The sequence below is a fragment of the Thamnophis sirtalis genome, unplaced genomic scaffold, assembly GCF_051295495.1.
Source record: "Thamnophis sirtalis isolate CommonGarterSnake01/CBP01778 unplaced genomic scaffold, rThaSir2_p1.2 scaffold_1, whole genome shotgun sequence".
Lineage (NCBI taxonomy): Eukaryota > Metazoa > Chordata > Lepidosauria > Squamata > Natricidae > Thamnophis > Thamnophis sirtalis.
The window spans coordinates 51,685,874-51,711,678 of record NW_028261381.1 but is presented as its reverse complement, the minus strand read 5'-3'; the positions used below and the strand labels follow the sequence as shown (position 1 = coordinate 51,711,678).

General features: G+C 42.5%; 1 protein-coding gene across 4 annotated transcripts in view; it reads left to right on the top strand.

Moving 5' to 3' along the window:
• Positions 1–25,805, top strand: part of SLC15A2 (solute carrier family 15 member 2) — a 114,961-nt gene that overhangs the window by 66,525 nt on the left and 22,631 nt on the right. For all 4 annotated transcript variants that reach the window (XM_087711838.1, XM_087711842.1, XM_087711835.1 and 1 more), the window contains 7 exons: positions 23–67; positions 1,861–1,893; positions 6,369–6,457; positions 14,059–14,140; positions 14,557–14,682; positions 16,655–16,819; positions 19,005–19,051. In XM_087711838.1, the coding sequence (XP_087567964.1) occupies positions 23–67; positions 1,861–1,893; positions 6,369–6,457; positions 14,059–14,140; positions 14,557–14,682; positions 16,655–16,819; positions 19,005–19,051 (587 nt within the window). The remainder of the gene's footprint in view (positions 1–22; positions 68–1,860; positions 1,894–6,368; positions 6,458–14,058; positions 14,141–14,556; positions 14,683–16,654; positions 16,820–19,004; positions 19,052–25,805) is intronic.

Here is a 25,805-nt window from a genome sequence, read left to right as displayed (position 1 = left end):
TATTTTCCTTTCCCCTCCATAGGGTTCCAGGTGGACTGTACAAGCAACTAAAATGAATGCTGACTTTGTAAGTGGTATTTCTTGCTTTAAACTTTTAAGCAAAAGTAGTTGTACAAAATAAAGCAATATAACATGAAACAGGAGACAAGGGATATTCCAAGATTTATAATATGTCTCGGCTTAGTTGGATCCCAAGATTTCTTAAAACACAATTATGGATGTTACAGTTGCATCATCATCATCATCATCATCATCATCATCATCATCATCATCATCATCCTTACAGTTATTGTTATTATCACTATTAGCAAATCATTAAATTTAGCTTGAGCAAAAACTGTAGCCCAATGACAATAGGTCACTTTCAACACATATATTTCAAGATGTCCCTAGTTCCTTAGTTCCCACTAAGAAAAGAATATCAATTAATGGAACTATTAGTAAGCTATTATTGACTCATACTAGCCTAACGTTTTCAATTATTCTTTCAGAATAATCATTCTGAAAGAAAAATTGGTTCTATAGTCCTTCTTGCCAGTATTGGATTGGAGATTTAGAATATAGAATCCCTTACTTCTGGGGTATATTAGATTAGATAAGGCTGGATCATTGTATGGACTTAATCTAAAAAAAAACATGTTATGTCTTCAGGTTTATATTCATTTCTTCATGGAATTATAGATTTGTTATAGCTATAATATTCTGATGTGATCAGTTAAATTGAGAAGTGCCTTGAATTTCATAGCTAAGTGGGAATCTGAATAATTTTCTCCTCATTGTACAGGTAGTCCTCAACTTACAAAAGTTTGTATAGTGATCATTCAAAGTTATAACTGCACTGAAAAAAGTGGCCTATGACCGTTTTTCACACTTATGGCCATTATAGCATCCCATTGGTTACATGATCAAAATTCAGGTGCTTGGCAACTGATTTGTATTTATGATGGTTGCAGTGTGCCAGGGTCACATGATTCCCTTTTGTGAGTTCTGACAACCAGATTCACTTAACAACCATGATACTAACTTAACAACTACAGTGATTCACTTAACAAATGTGGCAAGAAAAGTCCTAAAATGGGGCAAAACTCACTTAACAGATATAAATTTTGGGCTCAGTTATGGTTGTAATACCTATATTATCTTCCCTAATTCTCAGAGAAACAATGTTAGAAAGAGAAAGAGGTTGATTGTTGGGGATACCTACATGTGAATGAATGATTTTTCTTTTCTGTGGATATATGGGATCATCAGCTATAATCTTAGTGTGAGAATGAGCTGATTGCTTCTGTACTAAAAGAGACATGAAAGGCTTGTAATTTATAAGAAAGATTTGAATTGAGCTCTGGAAGAATCATGAATAGCTCACTCATATCAAGTCCCCTGTCCCTAAGACAATTTTCTATTCACTAGCTCACATCCAGATTACAAAGACAACACAACTCAGGATATTAGACAAGTAAGATTCAGGTCAATGTCCCTATGGAACAATATTGAAGCATCACATCAGTGCTCATTATGCACCATGTCATTCAGAACAGAATGGAGACCTGTTTTTAAAACAAGCATTGCTTCTCTGTGATTAACAACAACAACAACAACACTGTTTAGAGATATAATTACTAAAGAAATAATATGTTCTGCCATGAGATCTCCATTATGTCCTGCCAGAGATTTGCTTCAAAAGCATTGGTCTTTTCAGTCAATGAGAAAGTGAACTCAAGCATAAAAATAAATCTTTAGCTATAGAGGGAACACTTAAGTCCTCCACCTCCCATCCTATATGTTAGTAACTTGCATCAATAATGCCAGTTCTGCCATTGTTGCCTTTATTAACTCTTTTCCTATGTTGTTGTCTTCTAGGAAGGATTTGTCCTTCAACCTGACCAAATGCAGGTAAGCTGAAGCTGTAAGCTGTCTGTTCTCCCACTGAATTCTCTGATAACATTGCAATGATTTCATGGGGAAAAAATATCTGGGGGTGGGGTGGGGGAAGGAGTACACCCTTACAGACTGTATCCTGGAATTCAGTCACCGACCATTGGGAATGGTATGACAACTGTAGATAATCATAAATTACGGTTATGAAAAGATGTTTTCAAAATTGCATTATCCCATTCATTTTCCTTAATGAACATGTTGCCATTTTGTTTTTGTTTTTACTTTGTCATTCTTCTAAACTGGGGTTTCTTAAAGTGTGGTCCTAGCACCTCTCAGTGTGCCCCAGGACTCACAGGGGTCTGTGAAATAAACATTATTTGCCAACCTATGGCAAATAATACAATATCAAAACCCTGTCAAACAATCTGAAAAGCAATAGTTAAGAGCAAATGTGTCATTTAATTTTTAAAAAAATTAAATTTATATACTGCCCACGTTGCTGTTTGGGGTGATTCTAGGTGGCCTACATTGTATAATAAAAATAGAGATATAAAAATCATTATAAATATAAAAACCAATTAAAATTACAAAATATTAAATACATAGTAAAAAAATAATGAATTTAGAGCAGAGTTTAATACGATAAATACTGAAAACTATAACCCACAGAAACAAAGGCTCTTTTTGGATATTTCATAATTTTTAAAAGTGGGATGGAGTACTGAAGCACTATTCTAAACCACTATTCTAAAGCACTATTCTATTCTAAGAAAATGGCAGTGGATCAATGATATCTCCAAATACCCTAGATTTATACATAATTCATGGGATGCTGTAAAAACAATGACAATTACACAACTCTGACAGATGATCATCTAGCATCTGTGTGAGGATCTCTGGTGAAGGAGAACTTATCCCTGCTCCGGAGCTTGTCGGGTGTGAGTCCCTGCTGGTGAAGTTGGACCTCAAGGGTCAAGTGGGCTTGCTGCTAACGTACCTGCCTCCCAACAGAGTTGCAGCAGCCCTCCCCTCGCTCCTCGAGTCGGTAGCCAAGCTGGCAGTTGAGTTCCCCAGGCTTATGGTTCTGGGGGATTTCAATTTGCCTTCGCTCGGTGAACACTCTGATGGGGCGCAGGAGTTCATGGCTTCCATGACAGCCATGGGCTTGACCCAAGTAATTCGGGGCCCAACTCACTCGGCGGGTCACATGCTCGACCTCGTATTTCTCTCGGAGCAGTGGAGTTGTGATCTTGGTCTGAGGGGTAGTGAGATCTTACCCCTGTCATGGTCGGACCACTACCTACTGAGGCTTGACTTTCGGAGACCAAACCCCCACTGTAGGGAGGAGGAACCGACCAGGTGGTTCCGCCCCAGGCGACTTATGGACCCTTCGGGTTTCCAGACGGAGCTTGGGGTTATTCCTGATACTCTTGCCCGCAGTCCGGCGGAGGCTCTGGTTGCTGCTTGGAACTCAGCAGCGACGGAGTCTCTTAACCGGATTGCGCCTCTACGGCCGCTCCGAGGCAGTGGATCCAGGAGGGCCCCTTGGTTTACTGAGGAACTCCGGGAGATGAAGCGCCGAAAGAGACGCCTAGAGCACCGATGGAGATCCAGTAAATCCGAATCGAACCGAGCACTTTTAACATCTTGCATCCGGGCAATTAGGACGTCAAAAAGAACACACATTGCCTCTCTGATTGCTTCCGCTGAGTCGCGCCCAGCCGCCTTGTTCAGGATAACCCGTTCCCTCCTAAATAGGAGGGATACGAGTGATCCTTTGCAGGGCAGAGCTGAGGACTATGTCCAATTCCTCGCGGATAAAGTTGCTCGGTTTCGGGCGGACCTGGACTCCAATCCTGCAGAACCAGCTGAGGCACCAAGGGATAATCTGGTAGGTCATCGCTGAATTGATTTTCAAGCTGTTACCCCTGAGGACGTGGACAAGGCCATGAGAGCTGTGGGTGCCTCCACATGTGTACTGGACCCGTGCCCCTCCTGGCTGGTTGTCAACAGCAGGGAGGTGACACGGGGCTGGATCCAGGTGGTTGTTGCCGCCTCCCTTCGGGAGGGGGTCTTTCCCCCCGCATTAAAGGCGGCGGTGGTGAGACCCCTCCTGAAGAAATCATCTTTGGATCCAGCTGTCCTAAACAACTATCGTCCAGTCTCCAACCTCCCCTTTGTGGGGAAGGTTGTTGAGAAGGTGGTGGCCTTTCAGCTCCAGCGGTCCTTGGAGGAAACCAGTTATCTAGATCCATTCCAGTCAGGCTTCAGGCCTGGCTACAGCACGGAAACCGCTTTGGTCACATTGACCGATGATCTCTGGAGAGCCAGGGATGGAGGTCATGCCTCCATCCTGGTACTCCTTGACCTCTCTGCGGCTTTCGATACCATCGACCATGGTATCCTTCTGCGACGACTGCGGGAGGTGGGGGTGGGAGGCACCGTTTTACAGTGGTTCTCCTCTTACCTCTCGGACAGGTCGCAGTCGGTGTTAGTCGGAGGGCAGAGATCGACCCCTAGGCCCCTAACGTATGGGGTGCCGCAGGGTTCGGTCCTGTCCCCCCTTCTTTTTAATATCTACATGAAACCGCTGGGTGAGATCATTCGACGGCACGGGATAAAATACCACCAGTATGCGGACGATACACAGCTGTATCTGTCCGCCCCATTCCAACTCAATGAAGCGATGGAGCCAGGGCCTTGAGGCTGTTAGAGACTGGATGAGGGCTAACAAACTCGTGCTCAACCCAGATAAGACCGAGTGGCTGTTGTGTTTCCCTCCCACTAATTGGCCAAGTGTTCCATCTCTCAGGCTGGGGGGTCAAATAGTACGCCCCTCAGACAGGGTCTGCAACTTGGGAGTCCTCCTGGACCCACAGCTGACTTTTGAACATCATTTGTCGGCTGTGACCAGGGGGGCATTTGCCCAGGTTCGCCTGGTGCACCAGTTGCGTCCCTACCTGAACCGGGAGGCTCTCACAACAGTCACTCGTGCCCTTGTGACCTCTAGGCTGGAGTACTGCAACGTGCTCTACATGGGGCTGCCCTTGAAGAGCATTCGGCGACTTCAGCTTGTCCAGAATGCAGCCGCGCGAGTGATCGTGGGTGCGCCTCGATTCACCCACGTAACACCTATCCTCCGCGAGCTGCACTGGCTGCCTGTTGATCTCCGGGTGCGCTTCAAGGTGCTAGTTGTCACCTACAAAGCCCTTCATGGTATTGGATCTGGGTACTTGAGAGACCGCCTACTGCCAATTACCTCCACTAGACCAATAAGATCCCATAGACTAGGCCTCCTCCAAATTCCATCAGCCGGCCAATGTTGACTGGCAACTACCCGGAGGAGGGCCTTCTCAGTGGCTGCTCCGACCCTCTGGAACGAACTCCCCGTGGAGATTCGTACCCTCACCACCCTCCAGGCCTTCCGAATAGCCCTTAAAAGCTGGCTGTTCCAACAGGCCTGGGGCTAAAGACTTGCAACCCCACTCGAATGGTATGACTGTTGTGCTTTTTAATGGTGTATGGTTTTCATGTTTGTAACTTGTCTGTTTTTCCCCTCCCTTGAATTGTGAGTCGCCCTGAGTCCCCTCAGGGAAAAGGGCGGCATACAAATAAAGTAAAATCTAAATCTAAACCTATCACATTGCATGGCAGCTTGTTCTACTGACTTGTTCCTCTAGTTTATACCGTCAGGAAGTTTCTCTTTGTTTTACTCTAAAGCAGGAGAATATAGGTTTAAATTAGGAGTTGTGAATGTGAGTTTAAACAACTTGCCTATATTTTTCCTATTCGTGTCAGAAAATCAGTAATTTATATTGAATATGATATTGAGATATGGCTATATACAAGTGAGCATGTATCAAAGGAGTTCTTGATAAAGGTCTACGAATTATGGAATTCTGATGGATCTTAATTTAGTTAATATTTAGCCTTAGTTAAGTATCACTCAAGAGAACAAGTGTGATGTAGTGATTAAGGCACCAAGACTTACTTGGGGACAGGTCCTCATTGAGAAAATTGCCAATAATTGAAAGTGCTTTGATAGTAAATTATCTACATCTGTCTGTCTGTCTGTCTGTCTGTCTGTCTGTCTGTCTGTCTGTCTGTCTGTCTGTCTGTCTCAGCAAACTGGATTTGAGGAGGAACAGGTTATTTGAAATCAGTGTAGGTGCTCCTAGCTGCTCTGAGTGGCTGCATGCATTTGGAATCATCTGTCCCCTTTCAAATATGGATGGCTGCACATTGCTACTGTGCATCTATATGTGTAAATTGTTTCCTCAGAATAAATTCTCCCTGAGTCCCATAAGCACCACGGTCAGCAGGGATGGTAACACAATTTGCAAGTTGTCATTGCAATTCGACCCCCCTCCCTTTTTTTTACATGTGTCAAGGTTCCCTAATATCTGTTGCCAGTGAGTTTTATTCCCTACTAAATTACTTTAGGATTGTAATGGCAAACTAATAACCTCCTGCAATTTTTGATATTCCAGTTCTTAAATCCTCTCTTGATCCTTGTCTTCATTCCTGTCTTTGATTTTGGATTATATCCCTTGGTAAACCTGTGCAGACTTAATTTCACGTAAGTACCTAAGGGGAAAAAAACTTATTTGGTTCAGCCCAGAGGGGGTATTCAGGAAGTTCTGACCAGTTCTGGAGAACTGGTAGGATAAATTTTGAGTAGTTCGGAGAATTGGTAAATACCACCTCTGACTGGCCCCACCCCCATCTATTCTCTGCTTCCCAAGTCCCAGTTGATCGGGAGGGAATGTGGATTTTGCAGTATCCTTCCCCTGGAGTGGGGTGGGAATGGAGATTTTATGGTATCCTTCCCTGGAGTGGGGTGGGACTGTAGATTTTACAGTATCCTTCTCCTGTCACGCCCACTAAGTCACAACCACCAAGTCATGCCCACAGAACCGGTAGTAAAATTTTTTGAATCCCACCACTGGTTCAGCCGATGCCCTCTGAACATATTGGATTACAGGTTCTATCATCCCCAACAAAAATATGGCCCCAATTGGTTACTGTTGAAGAGATCTTGTCCAATCCAATGAGGCTTCCAGACTGGGGAGGGTAGAGTAGTGCCTCCTTTCTTAAAACATAGAGAGCAAATTCACGCATACTTGTACATTGTGAATATTCTAAACTTATTAGTTATCAAACCGGAATGTATAAGAAGCAGAACGAGAATATACTTTTAACTTCTGCAAGGTTTATGTACAGCTTCTCCACAATTAAAAACAAAACAAAACCAAGCAGGCTATTTTGCAGGTTTTAGATCACCAGATTCACACAATCTGCCAAGAGAAGATGATTTGCTTACTTTACAAAAGTATAATATTATGCTTTGTAAACAATGGTGAGTGGCTTCTGTATGCTATGTGAACCTATCAGGGGTGGGTTCCTGCCAATTCTAACCTTCTATAGAAGAGGTTCCACAAATTTACAGTGCCATTTAGAACCGGTTCCAGCTCCCTCCACCCGCTCATCCACACATCATCAAGATGAAGAGCGAGAGGAGGAATTCTGGGAGTTGAAGTCCACAAGTCTTAAAGTTGTCAAGTGTCAGCCTCTGTTTTGCTGCTTGCTTTTCGGCTGCCATTGAAACAGGGAGGGAGGGCATAGTAATTGGGTGAGGGAAATAATCTGTACAGGAGGACTGTTAATTGGGAGTTGTTCTCACTATTTGTTTGCGCATGTGAAGAGGGGGAGTTTCCCGCCATGGCCAACTGTCTGGCATACCAACCTGATGATGATTTTTGAAGATGTCTCCCACCTGACAGCCAGGGAGATATATGATTGGACTATGGATTGGGGTACCAGGGGGAGGGGAATGAATCATGTATTGATATCTCATCTCATGCTTTCGCACCTTTTGCTCAGATCCAGCTTTGCATAGCTTCTAATTACTTATAATCAGTAAAAGTACTCTTAATTCCACAAAATGGAGTTGAGTGGTTTCTTTCTTGGTTATTAAGTGAAGGAGTCATGACATTAAGCTGGATCTCACCTCGCACCCATCCCGGAGCTGACACCTTCCGAAGGGGGTGCACCCAAAACCTGAAGGATGTCCCACCAAGGTAGTGATCAAAAGGAAGATATGGGAGCAGCTGCATGCCCTTCGGAGACGGAGGCTGACCTGCAGTTGGAAGAATGATCTGTTCGACCCAGGTGGACTTGGGGAGTGGGATGGAAAGAGGATTCTGAAGAACCTTTGACTAGGATTACTATGAGGAGACCCAGAAAACCAGCGGCTGACTGGTGAGATCCCGAGGAGGAAAATCTTATGATGTCCCAAGCCATGAAACTTTTCGAAGGGGCATGGAAGTGACACTGGGTTCGTGAGAGAGAAATGGAGAGAGAAATTGAGACAGAGACAGAGAAAAGATATATCTTGCCTGACCCGAGAGAGACTGGAGGGGCCGAAGGGGGAGTTGAACAAGATGATTCAGCGCCAACCCCGATCACTGCAGCTAGAAACATTCCAAGAGGGGGGGGGGGCGCAAAAGCCGAATGCCTAAGGTTCCTCCTTCAAGTGTAATATATGGAGGAGACCCAAAAGAGCTAGGACTTTTCCTTGTTCAAGCATGGAACTACATGCAAATGTATGGCAATGAACTGGGTTCTGATGAAGTCAAGGTAAAGGTTATTATGATGGCTTTGGAAAAAAAGGCAGCAGATTGGATGGTGGGGTTGCACAACGCTGATTCCCCACTTTTGAGAGACTTTAATGGGTTTATGGCCGCTTTGAGGAAACACTTTGATGATCCCCTCACAGAGCGAAGACTCTTACCCAGGGGAAACGGCCAGTAGCTGATTATGTACAAGAATTTCGGGAGCTGTCAGCTTTTATGAGGGGATGGTCTGAAGAAGCACTGTTAGACCATTTCGCTGATGGGTTAAACAAAGAGATTTACCAGCATTGTGTGAATAGGAAACCTCCCTGTAAATTGCAGCCCTGGTATGAAGCGGCCACTGATGTAGAAATTGACCTGGCCAGGCTGAATTACCAAGGGGAATGTGAGGGCGGAAAATCCCCCCTGCCAACCCCCCCCCCAGGAGTCCCAAAAGGAGGGAAAGGGGGATCAGCAAGCAAGCCAAAACCCTTCGTGTGTTTCTGCTGTGGGAAGGAGGGGCATCGTGCCGTTAATTGCCGAGTCAAGATGACCCAAAAGCCTTCCCCCACTCAGAGAGAGAAGAGGCTGGAAAAACCTCCAGGCAAGAGAAAAGAACTTGCCTTGAAAGGGGAGGAAACTTCTCAGCGTTTCAACCCTGTGGAAGGAGGGGAGGAAACCCCCAGCTCTTCGGAAGGAAGTGACTCAGATGATGAACACTGGGTAAGTTCCCATTCGGGACCCATGACTATTCCAGTTGAGCTTAGAGTGCCCTCTTCTGGCGCACGAGAGAAAATTCTAGCTCTTTTAGATTCCGGTTGTACACAATTCATTATGAGCCTGGAAATAGTAGAGAGATTGGGATTGAAGCTAAAAACTTTGAAAATCCCAATCACTTTTTGCCAACTGGATAGCTCTATTGCAGGAGGGAGCCCTGCTCACTTTGTTACTGAGCCTATTGAAATGTGGATGGGAACCCACCAAGAAACAATAAGTTTTATTGCAGCTCCAGGAATGGACTGACCCCTTATATTGGGATTGCCCTGGCTACGTAGATGGAACCCACACATAAATTGGAGGAAGGGTTGGTTACGCATCCAGTCTGCTATGCCCCTGAAAAGAAAGAAGGGGTTCCAGAACCAAATAAGTCAGACCCCAATCTAGCAGCCAGAGGACAAGAAAAAATTGAAGGGGAGGAGAAAATCCCAAAAGAATACTGGGACCTGAAAGATGTTTTCAGTGAAAAATCTTTAGATAAGTTACCCCCACATAGACCCACCGATTGCAGCATTGACATTCTCCCTGGAGTAAAACTCCCTAAGCCTCTGATTTACTCAATGACCCCTAGGGAAATGGACGAAATGAGAAAATTCATTGACAAAAATTTTGAAAGGGGTTTCATTGAACCAGCTAGACCCCGAGTGGCTGCTCCAGTCTTATTCAGAGAAAAGAAAGATGGTTCCTTTCATTTGTGTGTGAATTTTAAAAACCTGAACGGGGTATGTGTCCAAAATCTCTACCCTTTACCATTAATAAAGGACATACTGGCCCAGCTGGGTAAAGGGAGGATTTTCACAAAGTTAGATCTATGAGAGGCCTACTACCGGGTCAGAATTAGAGAGGGGGATGAGTGGAAAACTGCGTTTAATTGCCCTCTTGGTTGTTTTCAATTTCGAGTTATGCCATTTGGACTGCAGGGGGCGCCAGCTGTTTTCATGCAATTAATTAATGAGGTTTTACATGATCACCTTTACAAAGGCGTGATGGTCTATTTGGATGATATCCTTATTTACACGGAAACACGTGAAGAACATGTGAAGCTGGTTCGCACAGTACTCAAAAAGCTTCGTGCAGGGGAACTGTATGCTAAATTATCTAAATGCGAATTTCATCAGGATATAGCATCTCCCACGAAGGAATAGAAATGGACCCAGCAAAGGTCTAGGCAGTCACCGAATGGGCAGCCCCCCCCACATGCAAACAATTGCAAAGTTTCTTAGGTTTTGCTAATTTCTATCGTCAATTTATTCCTTCTTTTGCCAAGATTGCCCTGCCTATTACAAACCTCCTAAAATCAAAGGGGGAGGCAAAACCCAGACCGGGTAAACCCTTGAACTGAACTATGGAATGCCAAGCTGCGTTCGAGAAATTAAAACGCCTTTTTGCAGCTGAACCAGTTCTGAAACACCCGGACATGGATTCACCTTCTGTGGTCCAGGCAGATGCTAGTGATGTTGCAGTGGTGGGCAGTGCTACTTCAGATGAATGCACATGGGAAGTTGCAACCCTGCGCTTATACCTCTCGAAAACTAACGGAGACTGAGAGACGATGGGCTATTTGGGAAAAGGAGGCTTTTGCTGTCAGATGGGCCCTGATGACATGGCGACATTTTTTGGAGGGGGCAAAACACCCTTTTGAGGTGTGGACTGATCACAAAAACTTAGAGGCATTAAAAAAAACCCCGAAAACTTTCCCCCAAACAAATGAGATGGGCACAACACTTCAATAGATTCAATTTCACTTTGAAATATATCCCAGGAGGGGAAAAAATTATGGCTTATGCTTTGTCCAGACTTCCTCAATATAACAGTTCAAAGCTTAGTGTTGTCCAACCTGTCATGCCAATGAGAAGCCTCGCCGCTCCAGTTGTTACCAGAAGCCAAACCACTTCCAATTTGGAAGTCACACAAGACTCAAGGAAGCCCTTGAGGTTGATGAATGGTTTCACCAACATACAGATGAATGCACCTTGAAGGATGGCCTGGCTTGGATTGGAGCTAAATTCTATGTTCCCGCAACTTTTAGAGCCATAGTCCTTCAACGTGCTCACGACTCACGCATGGCTGGACATTTTGGTTTTGTAAAAACCCTACATCTCATCAAAAGACAATTTTGGTGGCCCTCATTAAAGAGAGACATTGAATCTTATGTAGCTAGTTGCCCCACTTGTGCTGCGGCAAAACAACCACCAGGAAAGCCTCAAGGATTGCTCCAAGCAGTGGCCCGTCCTGAGGCACCATGGAAGGAGATCTCTATGGATTTCATTGTTGAATTACCAGAAAGTCAAGGAAATACGGTGATTTGGGTGGTTACCGATTTGTTCTCCAAGCAGGTTCATTTTGTTTCTTGTTCCAAAATCCCTTCCACTAAATCCCTAGCTAAGTTGTTCATTACACATGTCTATGGTCTACATGGGGTGCCGGATCGCATCATCTCGGATAGGGGGGGTCCAATTTACCTCCTTGTTTTGGAAAGAGTTTTTGAAGTTGATAGGCTCCGCCCAGGGCTTAAGCTCTGTCCACCACCCTCAAACTAATGGGGCCTGTGAGAGGACTAATTCGGTACTGGAACAGTATCTCCAATGTTTCATCAATTACCAACAGGATAATTGGGTGGAATTGTTACCTCATGCTGAGGTGGCGTATAACAACTCGGTGCACAGCAGCACGGAGTTTACGCCCTTCAAAGTGGTGCACGGACATGATTTTGTGTCTATCCCTAAAATACCTCAAGAGAAACCGCAAGTACTGTCCCTTTCCGAGTGGAGTGACCAGCTCCGGGAAATGTGGCCTTTGGCTTACCGTGCTTTGGATGCGGCACATCAAGCACATAAAAAACAAGCGAATAAAAAGAGGGCAAAGGCAAGGGAGTATAAAGTTGGTGATCGTGTATATTTATCCACCAAATTTCTCCGGACCTCTCAAAAGTCTAAGAAATTGGGCCCAAAGTATGTTGGGCCGTTCTCGATTACCAAGCTCATCAACCCGGTGTCTGTACATCTGGAATTGCCTAAATATCTCAACCGTGTTTACCCAGTATTTCATGTCAATCTTCTGAAGCCTGAACACAATTCTCCGTTGCGTGGTCCTTTGGCAGCTCCACCTGTCCCGCTCCTGATTGCGGGTGAACAGCATCTTGAGATTAAAGAAATTTTGGGCTCTAGGAAACTTAGAAACCGTGTTCAATATCTTGTGGCCTGGAAGCATTTCCCGCCCTCTCATGCTGAATGGGTCGATAAGTCCCATGTGCGGGCTCCTCGACTTCTCCGTAAATTCTACTCTGCCTACCCAGACAAGCCTTGACCTCGATTGATTTCTCTTTTCTTTCCCTGTCCCTTTTTTCTTCTATGTTATGTTGTTCATCTGTTTGTATGTGTTCTTTCGTTTCTGCAGTAGTGATCATCCTTTTTTTTCTGGAGGAGGGCCGGATGTCAGCCTCTGTTTTGCTGCTTGCTTTTCGGCTGCTATTGAAACAGGGAGGGAGGGCATGGTAATTGGGTGAGGGAAATAATCTGTGCAGGAGGACTGTTAATTGGGAGTTGTTCTCACCATTCGTTTGCTCATGTGAAGAGGGGGAGTTTCCCGCCATGGCCAACTGTCCAGCATACCAACCTGATGATGATTTTTGAAGATGTCTCCCACCTGACAGCCGGGGAGATATATGATTGGACTATGGATTGGGGTACCAGGGGGAGGGGAATGAATCATGTATTGATATGCTTTTGCACCTTTTGCTCAGATCCAGCTTTGCGTAGCTTCTAATTACTTATAATCAGTAAAAGTACTCTTAATTCCACAAAATGGAGTTGAGTGGTTTCTTTCTTGGTTATTAAGTGAAGGAGTCGTGGCATCAAGTTTGAACACCACTGTTTTTTTTTTCTAAAGGGTTAGGGTGCGAGGGTCTTGTGACTTGACAGCTTTAAAACTGGCGTGCTTCAAATGCCAGAGTTTCTGAGCCAACATTTTGGTTGCTAAGCAAGAGCATTGTTAAGTGAGTTTCACCACATTTTACAAGTTGGCCATGCCCACCTAGTCACATGACTGGCAAGCCACTCCCACCTGGTCACATGGCTGGCAAGCCACTCCCACAAAGCAGGCCACACCTACAGAAGAGGTTCTAAAAAAAATTGAAACCCACCACTGGAACCTATCCAATTGTAGCTTAGTCAACAAATAACAAGATTAAGGAAATCATGGTTTTATATGAACCCCAGTTATTCTTTTCCAACTCTGAATGCAAGCATTATTTTAATTGTCTGCACAACAGGCCAGGATATTTTTCTTCAAGGGCAGGAAGTTTTCATTAATTAAAACATCCTTTTAATATGCCCTTTACCAGTTCTGAGATATTCACCTGCAAATTCCCTCATTTGACTCTTTTCATCATGACAGAACTATTTGAAGATGTGCACTTTATTTCTAATGTCCTTTCAGCTCAATAATCCCACACATTTTTTTCTGTCTCACTTCTCACTTTGCAAGCTGGACATAGATCATCAGTTTTGCTTTCCTCCACTTCACACATTAACTAAATGCCAACTCAGTTCCCTCCTCAAGGAGCTAAGAGGAGAGTTTAATGGGAATCTTGCAAGCAGAGAGCATTCTTTAACAAAATAGCAAATCCATTTGAATAGACCTTGAATATGTTCATATATATTATAGAAACATTCATATCAAGGATTGCTGGATTCAGCTGAATCAAATGCATGTGGCTTAAGTGCTGTGATCTCAGACTTGGAGGGCAGCTGTACATTATTCTAATTAAGTTGTATTTATTTACTTTCAGGCCCATTAAAAAGATGGCAACTGGCATGATCCTGGCCAGTCTGGCATTTGCAGCTGCAGCTATTGTGGAACTCAAGATAGAGGTACGGGTAAAGTAGTGTCCATGGGCACAGTGGTGGGATTCAAATAATTTAACAATTGGTTCTTACCCTAATTATTTTTTCCAACAACCAGTTCAGCAAACTGTTCAGAAAGTTAACAACTGGTTTTTCCGAAGTGGTGCGAACTGACTGAATCCCACCACTGCACAGGGTCAGAGATGCAAATGTTCTACATTTATGTATCATTGGCTATTTTTCTGCTTTGCACTATGTTATTAATTGCTCATCAATGTGCTAAAAAGACAGAGGGTTCTTTATTTGGAAATGAGGTTGAAGGGTAAAGAACTAGCATCTCTGTGGACTCTAACCAACCCAGTGAAATCTTAATCACTAATAATTTCTCCTCACATGATCATGCATTTTGTTTTGCTGTTGACACACTCTTTTCTCTTAATTAGGAAAATGCTATGCCTATCCCAGTTCCCAAAGAAAGCTACATTCAGGTCCTGAATTTAGCAGACAGCGATGTTGAACTGACCATTGAGGGATATGACTTGTTCCAGCAGCCAATTAAACCTTTTCAGGTGATCTGGAGTATTATATGTTTATTTTCTCTTTATCCCAGCAGCATCTAGTACAAATATTTTTGTTTATTTCAAAAGACAATGCCATGCAATCATTCTCAATTCTGGTTTTATTGTGATTATCGCAGGTTAGTGTTTGATGCTGTAGATCAAGGTTCCCTAAAATGACCAGTATTGACATGCAAGAATCATTGGGACTATCTAAAGGAGTCTTTAAATGCCCAGGAGTCACAAAGACCCAGTAAATGGCTCAACTGTCAATATTATTGTTACTATTGATGTTGTTGTTTGTAGTATTATTAGCAATAACAATAGCAGTTAGACTTATATACCGCTTCATAGGGCTTTCAGCCCTCTCTAAGCGGTTTACAGAGTCAGCATATTGCCCCCAACAACAATCCGGGTCCTCATTTTACCCACCTCGGAAGGATGGAAGGCTGAGTCAACCCTGAGCCGGTGAGATTTGAACAGCCGAACTGCAGAACTGCAGTCAGCTGAAGTAGCCTGCAGTGCTGCATTTAACCACTGCACCACCTCGGCTCTTAAAGTATTGAAGTATTATTTATTAAATTATTTTAATAAATATATGTTTGTGGGTCAATGAACAATGTGAAACTTCCTGAAGGGATAAGTGAACTGAAGAGTTTGGGAAATCCTGTTCTAGATAGACTTCTTGCATAAATAGCTTCATATATGTGATTTTTGTCCTTCTCCTTTAATTATAATATCTGGGTGACTATTCATTTAGGTAGGAGAACAAGCAGAGTAGAATTGCCTAGAAACTGACTCCACTTCCACATTAGCAGTTGAGTCTGAAGCTGAGGTTCCTTGTCAATTGAGCTCTCCTTTCCCCCCCTGAGGAATCATTTGGCATTGCTGACAAATTGTTGCCTTACAAGTTTCTCTTTTTCAGGATTTACCTTCTTTTCTATAAAATGCAGTTTTAGAGACAGTCAGTCCTCTGTGTGAGTGAACACTTTAAAGCTGAAGTGGACATCCCTACCAGCTTACTCTCATTACTGATATGCCTAATGCCCCATTCCTCCCCCCACCTACCTGACAAGAATCCTGATAAACAGCAGTGAACTGTCCAGCATACACAAGCAGTCTTCCCTAACTCAGGGACCAATCCCTCCACTCGTCATTATATTTACCAGCATTACTGAGGAAGGAAAGGTTTTCACCTCATCTGTCCATGACCTCTGTAGCCCAGATACTGTTTTCTTTCTGCCCAGAGGGAAATAGAGAGTTTAATCAGAATTACAGCAGGGAGAAAAGCGAGGACCTCTCCTACCATCTACCTGGGATAGGCAGATCTGGATGGTTGATGATGTTACAACTATCATCGCAGGATGGAAGCTGTTCCAAGTAAAGCTGCCTTCTGCAATTGACTGATGGTGAATTTGTCAATGCCAATGATGTTCAAGTGGTGCTCCAGTTGCTTTGGGATTGTACCCAAGGTACCTATTACTATTGGTACTATCCTTGGTTGCCTTTGCCACAGTCGTTCTATTTCTATTTGTAGGTCTTTGTATTTCATTATTGTCTCCAGTTCTTTCGCTTCTATTCTGTTGTCTCCAGGCACTGAAACATCCACTATCCAGACTTTTTTGTCTTTCTTATTGATAATTGTTACGTCTGGGATTCTATCTGGCAGGTGCCTGTCTGTTCTAATTATAAAGTCACAGAGCAATTTAACTTCTTTATTTTTGATGATGATGATGATGATTAAATATGCTGTGATCTACTGAGAAATATTTATTTCATGGAAACTACAAATACAGGCCACTATCTCAGGATTCCTCATATCATCAAGTCTTTAAATGTACATGGGTGCCGCACTGATCTAGTGAAATTCAAAACTTATTTTTAATAGAAAAATGCAAAAGTGTGTTTGAAATTTATTCTTCATTACTAAATGAAAAAAAAACTGCACTGCAGATATAGATTAAAACCTTTTTCTTTTGCTCAGGACCCTGCTGAATACTCCAGATTAATTCTCAATAGCGATCAACAACTTCTTCATTTTAAGATACAGCACCAAGGATTATCCTCCACATTTAATCATTCGATCAATGAAAAGTCAGTGAACAGCTTAATTATCTACAAGAGTGGAGGAAACCTAACAATCAATATAGTAAGTTGGAAATCAAATGGGGCCAAAGTCAGATATTTGAGAATACAGGCAAATCTACTCTGTATTAATATTACCTAATTATTCATAGCAAAACCCACCCAATCTTGGTGAGTAATACTTAGCTATGCTAATTCAGTTTCGCAACTATACTAGCTTAAGTTTGGTTTATCTACTACATGATTCTAGTCTTCTAGAATTAGTCACTAGTCACCTCAAATAGTCACTAGTCTTCTAGCCTTCTAGAAAACTTTTATAAATGTTTTTCTCAGCAACCTTGAGGATCCTATGGGAACAGGGAGCCTGAAAAATAGTTGTGTTGTGTTTAGCATGCTGTCCATTTTCTTACAATCTTGGTTTTTTTATTTCTAATTATTTTTAATAATTGTTTGTATTTGTTTTTGGTTGTTTGTTGTATGCCATCCCAAGTCACATTTATTAGATGGGAGGCTATAAAGTACAAGTTTTTGAAGTAAACAAAGATTAAAAGCATATTCAGTGTCATAAAATCCACAATATTCCTAAACAAAGATGGAGGGTTACATGAGATATTTTAGAGGAAGCTAGCAGTATCTTATGATCAGACGTTTAAGTACATCTTTTACAAAAGTAGTATAATACTATCACTAAGACATAACCAATGTTCATTTGGTAGGTGAAGATAAATTATGAGTAATCTTTTTGCATTTAAAATAGTCTTAAAACTTCCAAACAGTGAGGACAATTAACCAGTGGAACAGCTTTGCCTCCAGAATTTGTAGGTGCTCCATCACTGGAAGTTTTTAAGAAGAGGCTGGACAGTTACTTGTCTGAAATAGTATAGTATCTCCTGCTTGAGCAAGGGGTTAGACTAGAATACTCCAAGGTCCCTTCCAGCTCTATTCTTATTGATTGATTGATTAATTAATTAATTAATTGTATCTTCTTTCATTTCTGAGCTACTGGACATAATTTAACTGTGAGATATGACATTGGGAAATTGAAATAAAGCCAGTTGGAGGGGAAAGCCTAGAAAAATAATACTAATAATGTTTTCTCCAAAAGAACTTCTCAGAATTGCAAAAAAATCTTTAAATTGGTGAAGCAATATAACCAATATAGGCAATATTAGTGATATGTTTGTTTATTAATATTCTTACTAGAAATTTCCAAAAAGATCATTATCAGAATAACTAGACTTATCTTTGTCAACTGAGAGTAACAAAACATCAATGCAAAGGATAGTTCTAGTTTTATAAATAAATCATCTCTTTCACAAACAGCCATATTCCTTGTATTAAAGCCAATCGTCATTTCAGCAAATTAAATACTTCTGTTCACATCCCAGTTTAATTAACACTGTTGACACACAAACTTTATGTTGACAGAATAGATCAGATGATTTAAGAAAACCTTTTGCTTTTAATATATAAGCAGCAAAACAGAGCCAAAATCATGACAACAATGACAATTGAGACCGTGATGTCCATCAGTAAGCAACGCGGCCATAAAACATGACATCATACGATACATTGCTTTGCAATGGAAATTCTGGAATTTCTGACTGCAGTTTTAAGTGAAACACCATTAGTCATTAAGTGAGGATGTCATGTGGTCACCATTTGTGACCCCCTGCTGCCTTCCCCATTGACACTGCTTGTAGGAAGATAGCAGAGAAGGTCGCAAATGGTGAACATGTGACCACAGGATGCTGCTACACTAAGTGTCATTCGTTCAGCCCTGTTGTAAGTTTGAATAGTCACTGACATGTGGTTGTTAAACAAGGATGACCTGGCACTGAATCATGTCAGAGGATTACCTTGTGTTACAGCTTAGAGGGTTATGGAAACTCAGCCCAACTTTTATCCGCTTTTATCAGTATAAATAGGACTAATTCAGAACAGAGTAATACATATTGGCAGAACAAGTTCCTATTGCAGGTACAAAGTAGAGGATTTGGGGCACATGGGAAAAGTATCTCACTTACTACATGCACTAAAGAGCCTGACAGCCTTTGATCTCTCTTACGGGTCTTTCTAATGGACCTCAAGCCACTTACAATTTGATGTAAAGCTTCTTGAAAACTTTTCTCTCCATTTACTAGGTTCATATTCTGGACTCATGTTTTTCATTACGGATTCTTTGGTAGTTAAGGAAGTTTTCATCTAGGCAGAAATTGTATATTGATTTTCTCTCTCTTTGGTTTTAGATTGAGGACATGCAGAAAAAGCCATCAGAAGGAATGGCAGCAGTGAGGTGTGGACTGGCTTTGAATATTGGGGAAGGGATTTTAGATATGACGCCTCGGTTTAACAGAAATGATTAGCTCCTCTCAGTCAGAAGTTGGGCTTCATCAGTGCATTTTAAGAGACACAAAATATAATTAGGTGGTAGTTTTATTTATCATGGCTATATTCTTTGGCATAACACCCAACAAGTTGGCACAGTAAGGAAAGAATATCCTTGTGTTGCTCAAGTGCAGGCTAGGCCATCATCTGCTGGGAACGGTTAACTTGATTCTTATAGAGGATTGGATTCAGTATCTTAGTTGAATGGCCCATCTAGAATGGCCTTCTATGTTTACATATACAAATGGTCAAAGAGGAATCTATAACTTGCTATCTGCAGATCTTAGCAGCACAGCCAGCATGGTGAGAATTATTAAGCGCTGCAGTATAATATTTCAAGGGCCACACATTTCAAGGGCAGGAAATACAAAATTGTAATGATTGCCAGCAATGGCTTGAAACAGCTCTGAGTAGAGGTAGCAATATGCACTGAACAATTCAGGGCAACAATCTGTCAGACATCTGTACAGCATGTCAATGCAATCATACCAGCTTCTATATCTATACCCTGTACCCCTTGGATCAGTAGTGGGATTCAGCCAGTTTACACCACTTCAGGAGAACTGGTTGTTAACTTTCTGAGCAGTTTGGTGAACTGATTGTGGGGAAAAAACATTAGGACAGAGAACTGGTTGTTAAATTTAACTGGTTGTTAAATTATTTGAATCCCACCAAAGTTCTGGAAGAATTTCAGGCCTTCTGGAGAAGATATTCAATAAACCAGCTTCATATCTTTGTTATAGATAAATTATATAGATGCAGTTTTCATAGGTTGAACTTGGTTTTTATGTTTTGAAAACAGCTATGAACCACCCCCAGCTCCGATTTTGCCACTGAACAGACAAAGTAAGAATTTAGAAGGCCACTTCAAAAACTCCTATCCCATCAAAATGATACACTTTACATGCCAGTCCTAAAGAAAGAGAAACAAGAAAGCCCCAATACATCATGTGACACTGCCGTGATGAGTTGAGTTTGACACCCCTGATCTAGAGCAAGGGTATCCAATGTTCACAACTTTAAGGTCATGCTAGCTGGGAAATTCTGGGAGTTGAAGTTCACAAGTGTTAAAGTTGCCAAGATTGGAGACTGCTGGTCCAGAGTCAGTTTTTCTCCAGGATCAGAATGTTATCAGCAGAAGTCCTTCCTTGAGACCTTGACCAATGACAATTAAAAGGCTTCACAGAAGTATTTCCTGGGCATACCAAAGATTTAGAGATTCTCTGCATAATTCATTTGTGTTTAACATTATTGAGAGGACAATAACTGGGAGGAAATAACATATGATCAAACAGGGATTGGAGGAGGGGAAAGAGAAAGAGAAGATAATTTTATTTTCTCCCTCTCTTCTTGTAAAATACACCCAGCAGTTTGGGGTTTTTTTTTTGGATTTTTGGAAGTTCTGATCTTGAAATTTAGTTATCTATCTCAAAAGCCAAAATTGATCTAGGGAGCCATTGTCTGAATAAAAAAGTGCACAAACCTTGCTTAATCCATATTTTCTTTCCATTGTTAGTCTTGACATCATTATTCTAAAATCCAGCATCCACTTCTAGATTAGCAGAGATGTCACTGTGCTACAAAATAAAACAATATCTGATGTTTAGAAATGGGCAGTTCCAATTAGAAGCCATTAAGTTGTTTCTTTTTATTTGTTTGTTTATTTTAATTGCAAAAGGAAGAACTTGCCCACAATCCGACAGAGTCCTTGGTTGCTGCTTGGAATGCTGCGGTGAATGAGGCGCTGGACCGGATTGCTACTTTGTGGCCTCTCCGCGGCAGTGGATCCAGGAGGGCACCTTGGTTTACTGAGGAACTCCGGGAGATGAAGTGCCAAAAGAGACGCCTAGAGTGACGCTGGAGGGCTAGTAACTCCGAATCTGACCGAACACTATTAAGAGCCTTTATTAGGACTTATTTAGTGGCAATACGGGCAGCAAAATGTGCGCATTTTTCCACTCTTATTGCATCCGTAGAATCTCGCCCAGCCACCCTGTTTAGGGTAACCCGCTCCCTCTTGAAGGGTGAGGATGCGGGGGAACCCTTACAGGGAAGGACTGAGGAGTTCACTCAGTTTCTGTCGGACAAAATCACTCAGATTCGGGCAGACCTGGACTCCACTTGGGCAGTACCAGTGGAGATGCCGAGGGAGAGTCTTGATCAGACTTCCTGGGATGAGTTTGAGCTTGTCACCCCTGAGGAAGTGGGCAAGGCCATGGGAGCAATGAGTGCCTCCACCTGTTTACTGGACCCGTGCCCCTCCTGGCTGGTCTCAACCAGCAGGGAGGTAACACGAGGCTGGCTCCAGATGGTTACGAACACTTCTTTACAGGAGGGATCTTTCCCACAACCTTTGAAGGAAGTGGTGGTAAGACCCCTCTTAAGAAGCCTTCTCTGGACCCAGCTATTCTTAAAAACTAGCATCCTGTCTCCAACCTTCCTTTTTTGGGAAGGTTGTCGAGAAGGTGGTGGCCCTTCAACTCCGATGGACCTTGGATGAAGCAGATTATCTAGATTCCTTTCAGTCTGGTTTCAGGCCTGGGTACAGCACCAAAACCGCTTTGGTCGCACTGACCGATGATCTCTGGCGGGCCAGGGATGGAGGACATTCCTCTATCCTGGTGCTTCTTGACCTCTCAGCGGCCTTCGATACCATCAACCATTGTATCCTTCTGCGACCGTTGGAAGAGGTGGGAGTGGGAGGCACCGTTTTACGGTGGTTCTCCTCTTACCTCTCCGACAGGTCGCAGTCGGTGTTGGTTGGGGGGCAAAGGTTGACCCCTAGGCCCCTTAAATATGGTGTGCCCCAGGGTTCGGTCCTGCCCCCGCTCCTATTCAACATCTACATGAAGCCACTGGGTGAGATCATTCGTCAGCACGGGGTTAAATACCATAAATATGCGGACGATACGCAATTGTATCTTTCCGCCCCATGCCAGCTCAATGTAGTGGTGGACGTGATGTGCCGATGCCTGGAAGCTGTCAGGATCTGGATGGGAGTGAACAAACTTGCACTCAATCCTGACAAGACTGAGTGGCTGTGGATGTTGCCCCCGAAGGACAGTCCAGATAGTCCACCCTTAATCCTGAGAGGTGAGAATTTACACCCCTCAGAGAGGGTCTGCAACTGGGGGTCCTCCTGGCTCCACAGCTGACATTGGCACACCATCTGTCGGCTGTGACCAGGGGGCCCTTTGCCCAGGCTCGCCTGGTGCATCAGTTGCGGCCCTATTTGGATTGGGAGGCACTTCAAACGGTCACTCACGCCCTCGTCACCTCAAGACTAGACTACTGTAATGCGCTCTACATGGGGCTGCCCCTGAAAAGCGTTCGGAGACTACAATTAGTTCAGAACGCAGCCGCGCGAGCGATATTGGGTGTACCAAGATACACCCACGTTACACCTATCCTCCGCGAGCTGCATTGGCTTCCTATTGGTCTCCGATCGCAATTCAAGGTGCTGGTCATTACCTTTAAAGCCCTACAAGGCTTAGGACCAGGATATCTGCGAGACTGCCTACTGCCACATACCTCCCTACGGCCGGTGAGATCACACAGGGTGGGCTTCCTTCAGGTGCCATCAGCCAAGCAGTGTCAGCTGGCAGCTCCCCAGAGGAGGGCCTTCTCTGTGGCCGCTCCGACCCTATGGAATGAACTACCCCCAGAGATCCGGACCCTACCCACTCTCATGGCCTTCCGAAAAGCCGTTAAAACCTGGCTATTCCGGCAGGCTTGAGGCTGTTGACCTCGTTACTGAGGTCCAGTCCCGACTAGATTGGGTGAATGATGATGTTTTTAAATTGTTTTATTTTATGTTTTTACTAATTACTTTCTTTTGTTTGTAAGCCGCCCGGAGTCCTCCGGGATTGGGCGGCCTATAAATCCATTAAATAATAATTATAATAATAATAATAATAATAATAATAATAATAATAACAACAACAACAACAACAACAACAACAACTCCGCCATTGCCGGTCCCAAGCACGGATGAGAAAGGAGGAGGGTTGGGGTCAGGTTGGCAACCTGGCCCCATAAAAAAAAACCTGCCAACCCATACAATATGGTGAAAGAAACGAATAAAAACTTTATACCGCATCAGTCGTTGCGTGGGTTAACAAGGGCCACGGCGGATGTTGGGGTGCCTGGACATCCGTCGACAAGTGGGCTACAAGTGGACCAGCCAACAAAACAACAAAAATATAGTGCAGATGAAAACCGTGCCATAATGGCCTGTTACTACAACTCAGAGCCAGAAAAAAGAGGTTATTTAAAGCGAATGTATGAATTATGGAAACAACAATATCCAAATTCAAATGTTAGTGAACAACAACTAGCAGATCAAAGACGATTTATTATATAGAATAAAGTGTTTAGTGAAGTTGAACTTGAGGAAATTCAGGCAAATTGAAAAAAACCAAAAAAACAATATCACAAGCGGAAATAACTGATATTCAAGACACAACTAAAGACATTATAGTAGAACTCCCAGAAGAAGCTCTCGGGGAGGAAATAACACCACCACCACTAGAACCAGTTATCACTGAACCAACTGATGAACTAACTAAAAAACAAAAAGAATTGAAGGATAAGATCATGGAGCATTTTCTGCTTAATGAGGAAAGGCAACGTTTACCATCACTAAAAACTGTGCCTAAGAAAATGTTGGCCTCTATCATGAAAATGGTTAATGCAGTGTTTTCAACAATTGAATCGGGATCCATCTTGGAAACGAACCAGTTAAGTACAGCGCAGCTGTAATAGTCACTAATGAACTAGGCATTAAAATCAAAGTACCTAGTCACACAACAGAAAAAGCATCAAAGCCAAAGTGGAAAATCCGATTAGAACAAAAGGTCAAAAAATTAAGGGCAGATGCTAGTAACTTAAAGAACATGCATGAGCAATGGCTTAGAAACAACAAAATCATAGATCGGCTAATCAGAAGATATAAATTGGATACAAGAAACATCAATGAAGCTGTAGAGATTGTAAAACAGCAGATAACAGCAACAGCTAGAAAAATTGAAAGATATGAGGCACGAATCATCCAATATAAACAAAATCAACAATTTTGATCAGACCAACGGTGTTTTTATTAAAGTCTTAATGTGAATGGTGACACCAAAAGTGAAAAACCAGAAAAGCAGGCCACAGTTGAATTCTGGAAAGAATTGTGGGAAAATGCAAAGGACTACAATAAGGAAGCAAAGTGGATACATGACTTTGAGAAAAGCATTGGCAACAAACAAATGCAAGTATTAGAAATAACAACTGAGATGGTCAAAAATCGAGTAAAAAAGGTAAAGAATTGGACATCACCTGGAAAGGACCAATTACATGGTTTCTGGCTCAAATATCTGACCAGTTTACATGCAATATTGGCCAGGCAACTGAATGTAATTTTACAAAAGGGCCAAATTGATGAATGGTTGACAACTGGAAAAAAATACTTGATTCAGAAAGATGCAACTAAAACAACAACACCTGAAAACTACAGACCAATAACATGCTTGCCAACAACCTTCAAATTACTCACAGGCCTTATTGCAGATAACATGATGGATTATTTGGAAACAAACAACCTTGCCAGTAGAGCAGAAGGGCAACAAAAGAAGGAGCAGGGGCACGAAAGATCAGCTCCTAATTGATAAAATGATATTAGAAAATTGTAAGAACAGAAAAACGAACTTGAATATGGTCTGGATTGATTACAAAAAGGCATTTGACTCACTGCCACATAGTTGGATCATAAAATGCTTAGAAACAACTGGCATTAGCAGAAATATTACATCCTTTACTGAAAACGTGATGAAACAATGGAGAACTGAGTTGGCAGTAGGGAAGGAGATCTACGGAATGGTTAATATCAAGCGAGGAATTTTCCAGGGTGATTCACTTTCACCTCTTCTCTTCATCATCGCAATGATCCCACTATCAGTAATCTTAAAAAAAAAATGAAATTAGGCTACCAAACAGCCAAAGAAGCTGAAAAAATTTCGCATTTGCTATATATGGATGATTTGAAACTCTATGGAAAGTCAGAAATAGAAATCCAATCATTGACAAACACAGTCCGAGTATTCAGCACCGATATTTTATTGCAGTTTGGCATGGAAAAATGCACCACTGTATCCATAAAAAGGGGCAAAATCACTGCATGTGAGGGAATTGAAATGCCCAATGGCCAACTAATTAAATGCAACGAAAATGAAGCCTACAAATACTTAGGCATTCTGCAGTTGGATAACATCAAGCATGGAGAAGTAAAAACTATTGTCAGGCGAGAGTACACCAACAGAGTTAGGAAAATTTTGAAATCTAAATTGAATGGTGGAAATACTATCAAGGCCGTAAATACCTGGGCAATACCAGTTATAAGATAGACAGCTGGTATAGTTAACTGGACACAAGCTGATTTGGACATTTTGGACTGAAAAACCAGGAAACTAATGACAATGCACTACAGTTTACATCCACGTGGTGATACTAATAGACTATACCTGCCCCAAAAATCAGGTCGCAGAGGATTATTACAAGTGAAACAAACAGTTGAAGAAGAAAAACATGCACTGGCTGATTATTTAAAAGAAACTCAAGAACATCTATTAATCGAAGTAAAGAACAAAAATCTACTGAAGGCCCAACAGAAACAAGAATAC